The 15,923-nt window shown below is 49.4% G+C and overlaps 1 protein-coding gene across 5 annotated transcripts in view; it reads right to left on the bottom strand.

Annotated features, from left to right (window-relative positions):
- ADK (adenosine kinase) overlaps positions 1–15,923 on the bottom strand; it is a 569,255-nt gene that overhangs the window by 435,000 nt on the left and 118,332 nt on the right. The window contains exon 1 of one of the 5 annotated variants that reach the window (XM_073581047.1): positions 3,942–4,098. The exons of 3 other annotated variants lie outside the window; for them this stretch is intronic. In XM_073581047.1, coding sequence (XP_073437148.1) covers positions 3,942–3,955 — 14 coding nt within the window. In that variant the 5' untranslated portion in view covers positions 3,956–4,098. Of the gene's footprint in view, positions 1–3,941; positions 4,099–15,923 lie in introns of those variants that run through there. One more of the 5 variants, XM_073581044.1, reaches the window with a different exon arrangement.

Raw genomic sequence — 15,923 nt, 5'->3', positions numbered from 1 at the left:
CTAATTTAAGGGTACAAAAATTAAAAGGTTGGAAAATGCAAAATTTTCTAAATTTTTTGACAACTTTCCATTACTTTCATAAATAAACATAGTAATTAAGGTTGAAGGAAGACTTTGGGTGTGTGCACACGCTGCGGATTCTGCTGCGGATCCGCAGCGGTTTTGGTCCACCGGATCTGCAGCAGAATTAGCTGCGGTGTACAGTACCTTTATAGCCTATGGGAATTGAAAACCGCAGTGCAGACGGTGCGGAATTTTCCGTGTGGATTTGCTGCGGTTTTCAATCCGCAGAAAGAAATGACATGTCAATTCTTTCTGCGGATTCCGCTGTGGTTTACCATCTCCTCCATTGTAGAGATGAAAAACCGCAGGGCAAAACCGCATTCTAATCCGCAGGTCTTTTGACCTGCGGATTTAGCAAAATCCGCGCCGATCAATCCGCAGCGTGTGCACACACCCTTTAAGTCCATCTAGTTCAACCCATATCCTATCCTAACTTGCCCTAACATGTTGATCCAGAGGAAGGCAAAAAAAAAAAAAAACCCATGTGGCAAACAGTAAGCTTCACATTGCCACATGGGTTTTTTTTAAACACAAGTCATATTAAATAAATTTTACCACTAACATGAAATACAATATGTCACAAAAAAAAGGCTCAGAATCAGCGGGATCCATTGAAGCGTTCCCGAGTTATAACCACATAAAGTGACAGTGGTCCAATTTCAAAATGAAGGCCTGGTCATTAACCTACAAAGTGGTTTGGTCCTTAAGGGGTTAAACTGAACTACACAGGGCTCATATTAAACAAGGTGCATCCATATGTTACCTATATCACACTAGAATGTCAGTAGTATTTAAAGGGAACCTGTCACCAGGTTTAGCTGATATGAGATACGGCCACCACCTTTCAGAGCTGATATACAGCATTCTATATATAAGCTCCCAACCCAAAAAGAAAGACAAGAAAAATAACTTATTATACTCACTTGGAGAGCGGTCCGGTCAGAGGGGTGTTGCTCTCCTTGGTCCAGCACTTCCAATCTTCTTGCAATGCCAACCTCCTGCTTGGTGCACGTAGATGACACATTCCTACGTAATCCACACAGTCTCCAGGCGTACTTCTATGCTCTGTTGCAGGAAGAGCAAAGTCCTGCAGTGGACAAGCGACAGGAAAGGTCAGAGGCCCAGCGTGATGCTGAGCCTTCTGTGGATGATGCAGGGACGCATCTTCCACACTCACCAGGAACGGCATCGCAAGAAGATGGAAGATGCCAGACCACAAACAGCGACACCCATCGGACCGAACTGCCCTGCAGGTGAGTATAATAAGTTATTTTTCTTGTCTTACAGGTCAGAAATACAGCATTATAGAATGTGGTATATCAAGCCTGAAAGGTGATGGCCGTAACTCATATCAGCCAAACCTGGTGACAGGTTCCCTTTAATCCATCGTACATGTACCCGTTCCAATGACTTCTATAGTTCTTTTTCTAAAAACTGCTCCAGAACACCTGCAAGATTAAACCCCAAACTATGAGATTGGCCCTGATGTAGCACTCAATTGTATTTCTATCATGACAATAGTCTTACTGATTTGCGCTTGAAGTCATCTATAAAAACAGAACAGAAATCTTATGCCAGTGATAATTACAGAGTAATCACAACTAAACCCAGATAGAAGAAACTTGGCAGCGCTGGGAGCGGAGATATAAAATGTACACAACACACATTCAACAATTAGTATGCCCTAGTTTGTAAAGTTCCTATTTCCTTTTGAAAACTTTTACATCTCTGCTCCATTAATATAACGGCTTGCCCCAGTGGTTAGTGACTTGGGCCAGAGTGATGGAGGAACCTGCAGGCCTACAGGACCACTACAGACTGGGGGCATTCATATAGCTTGTGCACCTTTATTATGATACTCGAGGCCTAAGAAGATAGTGGAATCAGTTAAGTAGGCGAGCAAATGGCTGTCTTGGGCATTATTCACACGTCATTGTTTATAACTTATCCACCAAAAAATGGACCATACTTTTTACTAGCCAAGAGGGAAAAAAAGTCAGTGAAAAACTGGATATGAGTACCATCTCGGTCTTGAGATATTCATTTGAAGGAGTAATTTTGGTCTATAAAACGCACCAGAGTAAGACAGGTCTACATTTTACTTATTTAAGTCGGACATTGGTCGGACAAAATAAAAAATGAATACAAAATGTGACAGAGTATAACATCACAGAAAAAAGGAAACACTGCGGGCTGCAGCTGGCCCCCCCAAATGCCAACGCATTGCAGGCTGCAGGTGGCCTCCCCCAAATGCCAACGCGTTGCAGGCTGCAGGTGCCCCCCCCCCAAATACCAACGCGTTGCAGGCTGCAGGTGCCCCCCCCCCCCCCAATACCAACGCGTTGCAGGCTGCAGGTGCCCCCCCCCCCAAATACCAACGCGTTGCAGGCTGTAGCTGCGCCCCCCCCCAAAAAAATGCCAACACGTTGCAGGCTGCAGCTGGTCCTCATGATAAACGTGGAGCACACAGATAAGGCTTGTAGAGGGCGCCAGTGACACGGTTAAACGTAGTACACAATGTCTACCGTACAGCTTATTGGTCATGTCCATACAATTAGGAGAGATGCCCAGTACAATGTAAGTACACACCACAGGAACAGACACCCTAAACTCCCCCAGCCAACACACCTATGGCCACCCTGCAAAAGATAAATCAATGTGCAACAGAGATGAAAAAGATGTATAAAATGTATGAGATATTGGTCTATATTTTGGCTAAAATACACACCTCTCACAACACACAAGGGTCCTCATTGAATTTTAGAGTAGGTTTTCCACAAGACAAAGTAATTCACTGGAAAGGACATCAATGAAACACATCACAGAAAAAAGGCCCCGTATTGACAAGGTGCTGTCAGGGAATATAAGGGGCACCGTGCAGACAAACACTGGGGTGTGAGTAATCAACTGATGTGGCAGCACATGCTCTCTGTACCAGGTGCCATTCCATGAGGTCGGCATACACAATAATGTGGCTTCTGGGAGGGATTTTTGTAAATATTTTACAGGAATCACAGAAGAAATCAAACGATTGATCGGGCTTACTGCTCATCTGTACATAATAGAGAAGTTACAAACATCTCTGCGCACTACACAGAAGCATTTAATATCTATGAGAGATCATGCAATGTGTTTAACCTAAACAAGTCATCCTTTTGTGCACTGGTTCTCAAGGTGGAGAATCTGTCAGCAGCACGATGTAGGGGCAGTGACCCTGATTCCAGCAGTACAAAAATAAAATCCATGTGTTGCTGTGGCAGTTCTGCTAGTCATTGATCTTCTTGAGCTCCAACTATCCTCATTCCCACACCAGAGATTAGCCACTGAAATACTGTTATATGGAGCCTTCCTTGAGAGACAGGCACCAGGGCCGAGGGGGCAGGCCCTAGACGACTACTTTCGGAAAAGTACAGCCAGCAGCCCAGAAAGTGCCAATATGGCATGATGCACCAGCCAAGGACAGACAGAGACCTGGGGACAGTCCCTGAGGTGCTGGCAGAGGACCCGGCTGACAGGAAATTGTTTAATTGGGCAAAGTGATCTGGCAGCTGTCCCCTCCAGCAGATGCTGCACAGGCACACACAGGGTTAAAGGCCATTAAACAATTAGAGGGGCTTAGTGAAAGCTGCGACATATGACAGGTGTCACTGACAGCGGGCAATGAGGCAGGCAAACCAGAGACCACTGTTGTGCCACCACACAGCCGGGGGTCGCGGTGCACAGGTGCGTCCTGGGAGCCAGCTCACAGGGATGTAGCCGCATAACAGCAGCAGGGAAGGAGGCACACATGGAAAAGTTGTCCACATCAGCAGAGATGACGGCCCGGGGGCAGAACGGGGATAAGCTCGGGCACAAGCAAACACGAGTGCTAGGGTTACCTTAAGGCTGGCATGTTGTGACAGTGTCCGCTCAGGATGGCAGTGGGCAGCAGGCAGCGTGCTTACAGGCTAGCAGAGCGGCGAGCCACCACAGACCGGAAGCACCGCCCTTCTGCCCTGATTGGCTAAAGCGCGCCTAACAGTCTCCTCAAAGAGGAGCATCTGACCACGCCCCTCTGAGGCGCTGCCTGCAACTCTGTAGTCCTATCTGCTGCTTATGCCGGCGTTAACGCCGAGCGCTGTACACACGGCCGGTGCCGAATGCGATAACGCCGAGCGCTGTATACAAGGCCGGTGCCGAATGCGATAACGCCGAGCTCTGAAGACATGGCTGATGCCGATGCGATAAGGCCGAGCGCTGTACACACGGCCGGTGCCGAATGCGATAACGCCGAGCTCTGAAGACATGGCTGATGCCGATGCGATAACGCCGAGCGCTGTACACACGGCCGATGCTGAATGCGATAACGATGCTGAATGCGATAACGATGCTGAATGCGATAACGCCGAGCGCTGTACACAAGGCCGGTGCCGAATGCGATAACGCCGAGCTCTGAAGACATGGCTGATGCCGATGCGATAACGCCGAGCGCTGTACACACGGCCGGTGCCGAAAGCGATAACGCCGAGCTCTGAAGACATGGCTGATGCCGATGCGATAACGCCGAGCGCTGTACACACGGTCGATGCCGAATGCGATAACGCCGAGCCCTGAAGACATGGCTGATGCCGATGCAATAACGCTGAGCGCTGTACATACGGCCGATGCTGAATGCGATAACGCCGAGCGCTGTACACAAGGCCGGTGCCGAATGCGATAACGCTGAGCGCTGAAGACACGGCCGGTGCCGATGCGATAACGCCGAGCGCTGAAGACAAGCCCGGGAGCCGAATGCGATAACGCCAAGCGCTGAACAGCCGATGCCGATACGATAACGCCGAGCGCTGAAGACAAGCCCGATGCCGAATGCGATAACGCCGAGCGCTGTACACACGGCCGATGCCGAATGCGATAACGCCGAGCTCTGAAGACATGGCTGATGCCGATGCAATAACGCTGAGCGCTGTACACACGGCTGATGCTGAATGCGATAACGCCGAGCGCTGTACACAAGGTCGGTGCCGAATGCGATAACGCTGAGCGCTGAAGACACGGCCGGTGCCGATGCGATAACGCCGAGCGCTGAAGACAAGCCCGGGAGCCGAATGCGATAACGCCAAGCGCTGAACGGCCGATGCCGATACGATAACGCCAAGCGCTGAAGACAAGCCCGATGCCGAATGCGATAACGCCGAGCGCTGTACACACGGCCGATGCCGAATGCGATAACGCCGAGCACTGAAGACACGGCCGGTGCCGAATGCAATAACGCCGAGCGCTGAAGACAAGCTCGGTGCCGAATGCGATAACGCCAAGCGCTGAACATGTGAGCAGACTGCAGGCACGTAGGATGCAGTAACGGACTGCACACAGACCAAGGGTGAAAGGGGTTTATCATACAGTAGAAACTCCATGCAGGGAGAAAATGGAGGGATAATATTCCCTAATACAGCAAAAGGCTAATGGGGATAACTTAAGGAACAGGGGCAAGTAAAGCCGACAATACAATAAAATAAAACTTTTCACTCAGGCGCCAGTCACGCTTGAACTTCTGTCTGTGACTGGTGCGGCCTAGATTGCGTCGAGTGCTGTACACAAGGCCGGTGCCGAATGCGATAACGCTGAGTGCTGAAGACACGGCCGATGCGATAACGCCGAGCGCTGAAGACAAGCCCGGGAGCCGAATGCGATAACGCCGAGCGCTGTAGACAAGCCCGGTGCCGAATGCGATAACGCCGAGCGCTGTAGACAAGCCCGGTGCCGAGTGCGATAAAGCCGAGCGCTGAAGACAGGCCTGGTGCCGAATGCGATAACGCCGAGCACTGTACACACGGCCGATGCCGAATGCGATAACACTGAGCGCTGAAGACATGGCTGGTGCCGAATGCGATAACGCAGAGCGCTGAAGACAAGCCCGGGAGCCGAATGCGATAACGCCGAGCGCTGAAGACAAGCCCGGGAGCCGAATGCGATAACGCCGAGCGCTGTAGACAAGCCCGGTGCCGAATGCGATAAAGCCGAGCGCTGAAGACAGGCCTGGTGCCGAATGCGATAACGCCGAGCACTGTACACACGGCCGATGCCGAATGCGATAACACTGAGCGCTGAAGACATGGCTGGTGCCGAATGCGATAACGCAGAGCGCTGAAGACAAGCCCGGGAGCCGATGCGATAACGCCGAGCGCTGAAGACAAGCCCGGGAGCCGAATGCGATAACGCCGAGCGCTGTAGACAAGCCCGGTGCCGAATGCGATAAAGCCGAGCGCTGAAGACAGGCCTGGTGCCGAATGCGATAACGCCGAGCACTGTACACACGGCCGATGCCGAATGCGATAACACTGAGCGCTGAAGACATGGCTGGTGCCGAATGCGATAACGCAGAGCGCTGAAGACACGGCCGGTGCTGAATGCGATAACGCCGAGCGCTGAAGACAAGCCCGGTGCCGAATGCGATAACGCCGAGCACTGTAGACAAGCCCGATGCCGAATGCGATAATGCCGAGCGCTGAACATGTGAGCAGACTGCAGGCACGTAGGATGCAGTAACGGACTGCACACAGACCAAGGGTGAAAGGGGTTTATCATACAGTAGAAACTCCATGCAGGGAGAAAATGGAGGGATAATTCCTAATGCAGCAAAAGGCTAATGGGGATAACTTAAGGAACAGGGACAAGTAAAGCTGACAATACAATAAAATAAAACTTTTCACTCAGGCGCCAGTCATGGTTGAACTTCTGTCTGTGACTGGTGCGGCCTAGATTGCGTCGCAGTGGGGGTGTGTCACAATCCTGAGGTAAATGATGTAGTATCTTTTGATGTTGGCGGTGTCCTCCCGTGGTCCTGACGATGGCGGCGAATCCTCGGGATCCTGATGCGGGGCTTGGGTCCAGCAGATGAGGTGATGAAGAGGGATGCGTCTTTTACCTCAGCGGTGAGTGTCCCAACACTACAGAGATTTGCAGCACTGTCTAAACACAGTTTATAATGGGCAGATTGGTTTGCTGTGCCAAATCGACACACGCCTAAGTCCTGTTCACAGACCTTGTCTCTCACAGTCAGTACTGTCAGCAGGGGCGGCTGTGGCAGCGTTGTCGGCTGTGTCAGAGCACTCAGCGAGGGCAGTGATGGCGGCTGGGACAGCGGTGTCTGAGCGGTACTCAGTCGACATTCTCCTGTCAAAGCGCTCTGCCATCCCAGGATCTGCTGGCAATGGAGTACTGGCGACTTCGCAAATTCTTGTTTCAAAGCTTCAAAAGCATCTTGCGCATCAGGAGGCCAGAGGTTGGGATTGACTCCTTTGAGGACAAGCGCGGTAATAGGTTTAGTCAAAGACGAAAATTGGGGAATAAATTGCCTATAATAATTGGCAAACCCCAAAAAACGTTGAATGGCCTTTACACCAAGAGGACGTGGCCAATTGAGAACTGCAGAGACTTTCTCAGGGTCCATCTCTAACCCCGAACTCGAGACGATGTATCCAAGAAAAGGCAAAGAAGTCAGCTCAAAAATGCACTTCTCCAACTTAGCAAAAAGGTGGTTTTCTCTGAGACGTTGGAGAACTTGGCGAACATCTCGACGATGTGTGGCAAGATCGAGGGAGTAGACCAAGATATCGTCCAGGTAGACCACGACACAAGAGTAGAGAAGATCTCGAAAGATGTCGTTAACGAGTTCCTGGAACACTGCAGGGGCGTTGCAGAGACCAAACGGCATAACCAAATATTCATAGTGCCAGTCTCGCGTATTGAACGCGGTTTTCCACTCATCCCCTGAGCGTATGCGAACGAGGTTGTAGGCTCCACTGTTATGATGAGTCACCGAAGGAGGAAAAAACAAAATACCAGCTAAGTCCAGAAAAACCAGAGAGGTTGGCAGCTATCGGATTGCAGACCCCTGGACCTATCCACAACAACTAGCAGTAGCCGTGGGGGGCTCCTACGGTGCCCTAGACCCCTCGATCACAGCCGGACAACTAGATAGCCTAAAGACAGAAAGGGGAAAAACTAAACTGCCCCAGAGCAGACCCCAAAGCAAAAGGCAGCCCCCAACATATAATGACGGTGAAGCAAGATGAAAACACTAACACAGATAGATAGGTTGAGCAAATGATGGGGCCCAAGCTAACTACATAGGACAGGATAGGAAAGCTGCTGTCTGCCATCCGCAAAAACCTTATCAAAATGAGCCAACCGACTGATAGGAAAAACAGGCCCTGAAGTCGCTAGGCTTCAAAAAACTATATCAGCACTCAGGTATATTCTGAAGACAGAGCAAAAGATCAACAGATCAGAGACAAAAATGGAATTCAGCTCACCCCCGGCCGGGGATGGCAGAACTCCCAAAAAACAAGGCAAAACAAAAACAAAACTGGAGAGTACAAAGCAGAGCAGAAAAACTTAGGTTTGAGATGCAGGAATCAGACTGGTCTCCAAGAATCCAGCAGGAAAATCACCAGCCAGGAAGAAGGGCGTCGGCAGCCTTATATCCAGTCCTCAATTCCAGCCACCCAGTCATCATCTAGCTGCCCAGGTGTTTGATAATCAGCCTCACTACCTTCCTTCACCAGAGGAAGGAGTTCATCAGACCTCAATGGTGAAGGGAAAAATGAACTCACAACAGTACCTCCCCCTTGAAGAGGGGTCACCGAACCCTCATCCATGCCACCAGGGCGATCAGGGTGAGCCCGATGAAAGGCATGCACCAATCTTTCGGCATGAATATCAGAGGCAGAGACCCAGGAATTATCCTCCTGACCATAACCCTTCCACTTAACCAAATACTGGAGTCTCCGTCTAGCCAGACGGGAACCCAGTATCTTCTATACCTCATATTCCATTTTACCTTCAACCAATATAGAGTCAGGAGGTGCCACCACAGGAACTACTGGTTCAACAAACCTCTTCAACAAGGACTTATGAAACACATTATGAATTTTAAATGTGACAGGAAGAGCCAACCAAAAAGAGACTGGATTAATAATCTCCAAAATCTTGTAAGGTCCAATAAATCTAGGCTTAAACTTAAGAGAAGGCACCTTCATAGCGATATTTTTTGATGACAACCAAACCATATCACCCACCTTAAACTGGGGACCAACGGTCCTACGCCGGTTGGCCTTTTCCTGGGAGAGAGACAACTTATCCACTACTTGGTCCCAGATCTGGTGCATTCTCTCCACCACAGTGTTAACACCTGGGCAGGCAGAAGGCTCCACCTGCCCTGAAGAAAATCGAGGGTGAAAACCAAAGTTACAAAAAAAAGGTGACATCAAAGTGGCAGAACTAGCTCTATTATTTAAAGCAAATTCGGCCAAGGGCAAAAATGAAACCCAATCATCCTGATCGGCAGAAATAAAACATCTCAAATACGACTCCAAAGTCTGGTTTGTTCTCTCCGTCTGCCCATTGGTCTGAGGGTGAAACGCAGAGGAGAAGGACAACTGAATTCCCAGCTTGGAACAGAAAGTCCTCCAAAATCTAGACACAAACTGAACTCCTCTGTCAGATACAATGTTCTCAGGAATCCCGTGCAAGCGAACCACCTGTTGCAAAAACAAGGGCACCAACTCAGAGGAAGATGGCAACTTAGGGAGTGGTACAAGATGGACCAACTTAGAGAATCTATCACAAATCACCCAAATAACAGTCATTCACTGAGAGACAGGCATATCAGAGATAAAATCCATTGAAATATGGGTCCATGGCCTCCTGGGCACCGGCAAAGGCATCAACAAGCCACTAGAGCGAGAACAAGGTTTAGACCGGGAGCAAGTCCCACAGGACTGCACAAAATTCCTGACATCACGAGTCAAGGCGGGCCACCAAAAAGACCGACTCACCAGATCTCTAGTACCAAAAATACCTGGATGACCAGCCAATGCAGAGCAATGAACTTCAGACATCACTCTCTTCCTCCACTGGTCAGGAACATACAATTTTCCAATGGGACAACGCTCAGGTTTGTACTCCTCAAACTCTTCCAGAGCACGTCTCAAATCGGGCGAGATGGCAGAAAGAACTACCCCCTCGCCTAAGATAGTAGCAGGCTTAGTCACAACAGGAGAATCAGCAAGGAAACTCCTAGAGAGGGCGTCTGCCTTGACATTCTTAGTGCCCGGAAGAAAAGAGACCACAAAATCAAAACGTGTGAAAAACAAGGCCCACCTAGCCTGTCTAGGATTCAAGCGCTTGGCCGACTCCAGGTAAATCAAATTCTTGTGGTCAGTAAGGACCACAACTTGCTGTTTGGCTCCCTCCAACCAATGTCTCCACTCCTCAAATGCCCATTTCATGGCCAACAGTTCCCGATTCCCCACATCATAGTTACGTTCGGATGGGGAGAACTTTCGGGAAAAGAAAGCACAAGGATTCATTTTAGATGTCACAGGATCTTTTTGGGACAACACCGCTCCTGCACCAATCTCAGAAGCGTCCACCTCCACCTGAAACGGGAGTGAGACATCAGGTTGCCGCAAAACCGGAGCAGAAGTGAATCTTCGCTTCAGCTCCTGAAAGGAAGAAACAGCCTCCGGAGACCAATTCAGCACATCAGCACCCTTCCTAGTCAAATCCGTCAATGGCTTGGCAATACCAGAAAAATTAGTTATAAATTTCCGATAAAAATTAGCAAAACCCAAAAACTTCTGGAGGGCCTTCAAAGAAGTGGGATGAACCCAATCATAAATGGCCTGTTCCTTGGCCGGGTCCATTTCAATAGTTGACGGAGACAAAATAAATCCCAAAAATGAAATCCTCTGTACCCCAAAAAGGCATTTCGATCCCTTGACATACAGGGAGTTCTCCCTCAAAATCCGGAACACAGTCCGAACATGTTCCACATGAGAGTCCCAATTCTTGGAGAAGATCAAAATATCATCCAGATAGATAATCAAAAATTTATCCACAAAGTCTCGGAATATATCGTTCATGAAGCACTGGAAGACAGAAGGGGCATTAGTGAGCCCAAAAGGCATCACCAGGTACTCAAAATGTCCCTCCGGAGTATTAAATGCCGTCTTCCATTCATCCCCATGCTTAATGCGAATAAGATTATACGCCCCCCTGAGGTCAAGCTTGGTAAACCAGCAAGCACCTTTAACTCTGGAGAATAGATCAGAAATCAGGGGTAACGGATACTGATATTTAACAGTAATTTTGTTGAGGGCACGATAGTCAATACAAAGTCTTCAAACAGAGGCTGGACAGACATCTAACTGGGATGATTTAGCGAATCCTGCTTTGAGCAGGGGGTTGGACCAGATGGCCCAGGAGGTCCCTTCCAACTCTACGATTCTATGATTCTATGATTCTACAAGGCCTTAATGAACCATCCTTTTTAGCCACGAAAAAAAAAACAGCACCTAAGGGTGAAGAGGATGGTCTAATATGACCATTCTCCAATGCCTCCTTAATATAGGATCGCATAGCCTCGTGCTCGGGTACAGATAAATTGAAAAGCCGACCCTTGGGGAATTTACACCCCGGGTTCAGCTCAATTGCAGTCATAACTCCTATGAGGAGGCAAAGACGCAGACTCATTCTCACTAAATACATCATAAAAGTCAGCCAAATAGTCAGGAACATCATGCGACTGGGGAGAGGTGGAGAAAACAGGAGCATCACTAAGGGCACACCGACAACCCCAACTCACCACAGACAAAGATTTCCAATCCAGAACTGGATTATGGATTTGCAACCAAGGAAACCCCAGAACAATGGTATCATGCAAATTATGCAACACCAAAAATCTGCAATTTTCTTGATGGTCTGGGGCGACCCGCATTACCACTTGGGTCCAAAACTGAGGTTTATTCTTCGCCAAAGGAGTAGCATCAATACCCCTCAAAGGGATAGGCGTCCGCAGAGGTGTCATAGGAAATCCACAACGTTTAGCAAAATCCAAGTCCATCAGGTTAAGAGCTGCTCCTGAATCCACAAAAGCCTTGGAGGAAAATGTGGACAGGGAGCAGATCAGAGTAATTGCTAGAAGAAACTTAGGTTGAACACCACCCACAGAAAACGTGTGTGCACAACGTTTCTCTCGTTTAGGGCAGACAGAAATAATATGCGAGGCATCTCCACAAAAAAAAACACAGCTTATTACGCCTTCTGAACTCCTGACGTTGCGCCCTAGACAAAACTCTATCATATTGCATAGGTTCAGACATTTGTTCAACAGGTGGCAACATCTCTCGTGTAGTCTTGCGTTCATGTAAACGCCGATCCACCTGAATGGCTAATGACATAGAATCGTCAAGACCAGAGGGAACAGGAAATCCCACCATAGTATCTTTTACAGTTTCTGACAAACCCTTCCGAAAGAGGGCTGCCAAGGTACCATCATTCCAGGTAGTAAGGACCGCCCACTTTCGGAATTTTTGACAGTACAACTCTGCCGAATCCCGACCCTGGCTTAATGCCAACAGGGTCTTTTCAGCCTGATCATTAGCATTAGGTTCATCATACAACAACCCCAAGGCTTGAAAAAATGTGTTCACATTATTCAGAATAGAATCATCAGGTTTCAAGGAAAACGCCCAATCTTGGGGATCTCCGCGCAGCAAAGAGATGACAATTTTAACCTGCTGCGCGGAGTTCCCCGACGAGTTAGGCTTCAAGGCAAAAAATAATTTACAATTATTCTTGAAATTCAAGAATTTAGACCAATCCCCAAAAAACACATCAGGAGTGGGACTCTTTGGTTCAGCCACATGTGAATGAGCAAGATAGGCGGAAATTCCCCGCACTTCAGCAGCGAGCTGCTCCACACGATCAGACAATTGCTTCGTCTCCATTGAGAGAAAAATTCCCCCTACGGACTCAGAGATATAGAGGAAAAAATATGCACACACAAAAAAAAATTCTGACGCTTTTTTTTTTTTTTTTTACAATTCTCTCCTGCTATTGAGTACCCTAGGATCTGCGGTATGGCTGGTGATTCTGTTATGATGAGTCACCGAAGGAGGAAAAAACAAAATACCAGCTAAGTCCAGAAAAACCAGAGAGGTTGGCAGCTATCGGATTGCAGACCCCTGGACCTATCCACAACAACTAGCAGTAGCCGTGGGGGGATCCTACGGTGCCCTAGACCCCTCGATCACAGCCGGAGAACTAGATAGCCTAAAGACAGGAAGGGGAAAAACTAAACTGCCCCAGAGCAGACCCCAAAGCAAAAGGCAGCCCCCAACATATAATGACGGTGAAGCAAGATGAAAACACTAACACAGATAGAAAGATAGGTTGAGCAAATGATGGGGCCCAAGCTAACTACATAGAACAGGATAGGAAAGCTGCTGTCTGCCATCTGCAAAAACCCTATCAAAATGAGCCAACCGACTGATAGGAAAAACAGGCCCTGAAGTCGCTAGGCTTCAAAAAACTATATCAGCACTCAGGTATATTCTGAAGACAGAGCAAAAGATCAACAGATCAGAGACAAAAATGGAATTCAGCTCACCCCCGGCCGGGGATGGCAGAACTCCCAAAAAACAAGGCAAAACAAAAACAAAACTGAAGAGTACAAAGCAGAGCAGAAAAACTTAGGTTTGAGATGCAGGAATCAGACTGGTCTCCAAGAATCCAGCAGGAAAATCACCAGCCAGGAAGAAGGGCATCGGCAGCCTTATATCCAGTCCTCAATTCCAGCCACCCAGTCATCATCTAGCTGTCCAGGTGTTTGATAATCAGCCTCGCTACCTTCCTTCACCAGAGGAAGGAGTTCATCAGACCTCAATGGTGAAGGGAAAAATGAACTCACTCCACGTAAATCGAGCTTGGTGAACACTCGTGCTCCCCTCAGGTGATCAAAGAGCTCAGAGATGAGTGGCAGGGGATATTTGTTCTTGATCGTGATGCGATTCAAGCCACTGTAGTCGATGCACGGACGTAGAGACCCATCCTTTTTCACAAAAAAGAAGCCTGCTCCAGCAGGAGACGAAGACTTTCAAATAAAACCTCTGGCTAAATTGTCTTGAATGTATTCAGACATGGCTTGAGTCTCTGCTGATGAGAGGGGATAAATTCTACCACGAGGTGGAGTGGTTCCTGGAAGGAGCTCGATGGGACAATCGTAGGGACGGTGCGGAAGAAGAGTCTCAGCTTCTCTCTTGTCGAAGACATCCGAAAAAACAGTGTAGGCCAACGGCAACCCGACGGGAACAGGGGAAGGAGAGGGATTACCTACGGGACGCACCAACAGCAGACACCGAGCCCGACAGGACTCTCCCCAGCGCAAGACGTTGCCAGTATGCCAATCCAACATGGGTTCGTGGAGCCGCAGCCAAGGGAGACCGAGGAGGATAGGATGGGAGATCCCTGCTAAGACAAAAAATGTAACTCTCTCCTTGTGCAGGGCCCCTATCTGCAATTCTACCTCTAGAGTAACATGAGTAACGGCCTCCTGTAGGGGTCAGCCATCAACGGACGCAAGAACCTGGGGGTTCTCCAAGACCCTCACAGGGACTGAAAATGTATTAACTTCCTCAAGGCTAATAAAATTTCCGTCGGCGCCCGAGTCCACATAGGCCGTTAGAGAAGCCCGCTTCCCACCAACATGCAAGAGGACAGATAAAGTGAGGGGTTGAGAGGTATCACATACGCCTAGGGAGGCCTCTCTTACCTGGCCTAGGCGGAGTTTTCCGGACGCTCAGGACAAGATCTGAGTAGGTGGGAGTTGCTGCCGCAATAGAAACAAAGGCCCTGGAGACTTCTCTCCCTACGACGCTGGTCCGAGAGCTTAAGGCGGTCCACCTGCATGGGTTCGGGTACGGAAGCAGGAGCGGAGGTCCTCAGTCGGGGACTGAGCGGTCTGCGAACAGAGGATATAGGACTGGAAACCCTTCTCTCCCGGGCTCGTTCCTGGAACCGGAGATCAATCCGGGTGGCCAGGGAAATTAGATCTTCCAGAGCTGTTGGGGTGTCACGACCAGCCAGCTCGTCCTTAATACGACCCGAGAGACCTCGCCAAAACGCGCCCACCAGTGCCTCGTTATTCCAGCCTAAATGAGAGGACAAGGTCCTAAACTGTATGGCGTACTGACGCACAGTCTGAGAACCCTGGCAAAGGTTGAACAGTGCCTTAGTGGTGGAGGCAAGACGGCCTGGTTCGTCAAAAACTCGCCGAAAAGTGTCCAAAAATACGGATAGCTGGGTGACCGCAGGGTCGTCACGCTCCCAGAGGGGATTGACCCAAGCCAAGGCGTCCCCCTCCAAATGGGAGATGATGGCCACCTTGGCCCGGTCTGTTGGATACTTCTGGGGCAGTAGTTCAAAATGGAGACGGCACTGGTTTAAAAAACCCCGGCATAATTTAGCGTCACCATTATACCGAAGTGGCTTGGCTAACCGCGGAGGTGGGTGAGAAACCGGAACGGGGGAGGAGGCAGAGGCGGCCGACTGCAGGGAAAGTAGTTGGGCGTCTACAGACGCCATGTAACTGAGAATATGGGTCTGAGTATCACGCTGCTGAGCTAATTCTTGTTGCAAACCTGCCAACTGGGCGGCGTTACCGGGTTCAGAGGATTGGAGGGCGGACAGATGCGAGTCCATGGTTTTCATGAAGGACATGATACGCGTCTGATTCTCCCGAAGGAAAACTAATTCTTTTTGCACAGCCGAGGCTCTGGCGGGGTCCATGGCCTGACTGTACTGTTACGGTTGCTGTTACAGGCGCGATGAGGAACAACCCGGAAGTGGACCCTCTGGGTCACGGCTCCAGAGCCCCCAAGGGCGAGCGGCCCAGGTGTGGCCACCCCTAATACAGGGAGTGTTAGGGGCAGACCCATGGAGGGTAGAACCGTGACGGCCGGAACTAAAGGGGCGACAGGGGTAAGCCTGGAGAGGATACACAGATAAACAGGGAAAATGCAGAGATGGACCTGGAA

Source organism: Dendrobates tinctorius, unplaced genomic scaffold (genome assembly GCF_039654945.1).
Source record: "Dendrobates tinctorius isolate UK_male_01 unplaced genomic scaffold, ASM3965494v1 ptg000068l, whole genome shotgun sequence".
In the NCBI taxonomy this organism is placed as follows: Eukaryota; Metazoa; Chordata; class Amphibia; order Anura; family Dendrobatidae; genus Dendrobates; species Dendrobates tinctorius.
This window is presented reverse-complemented; position numbering and strand designations above follow the sequence as displayed.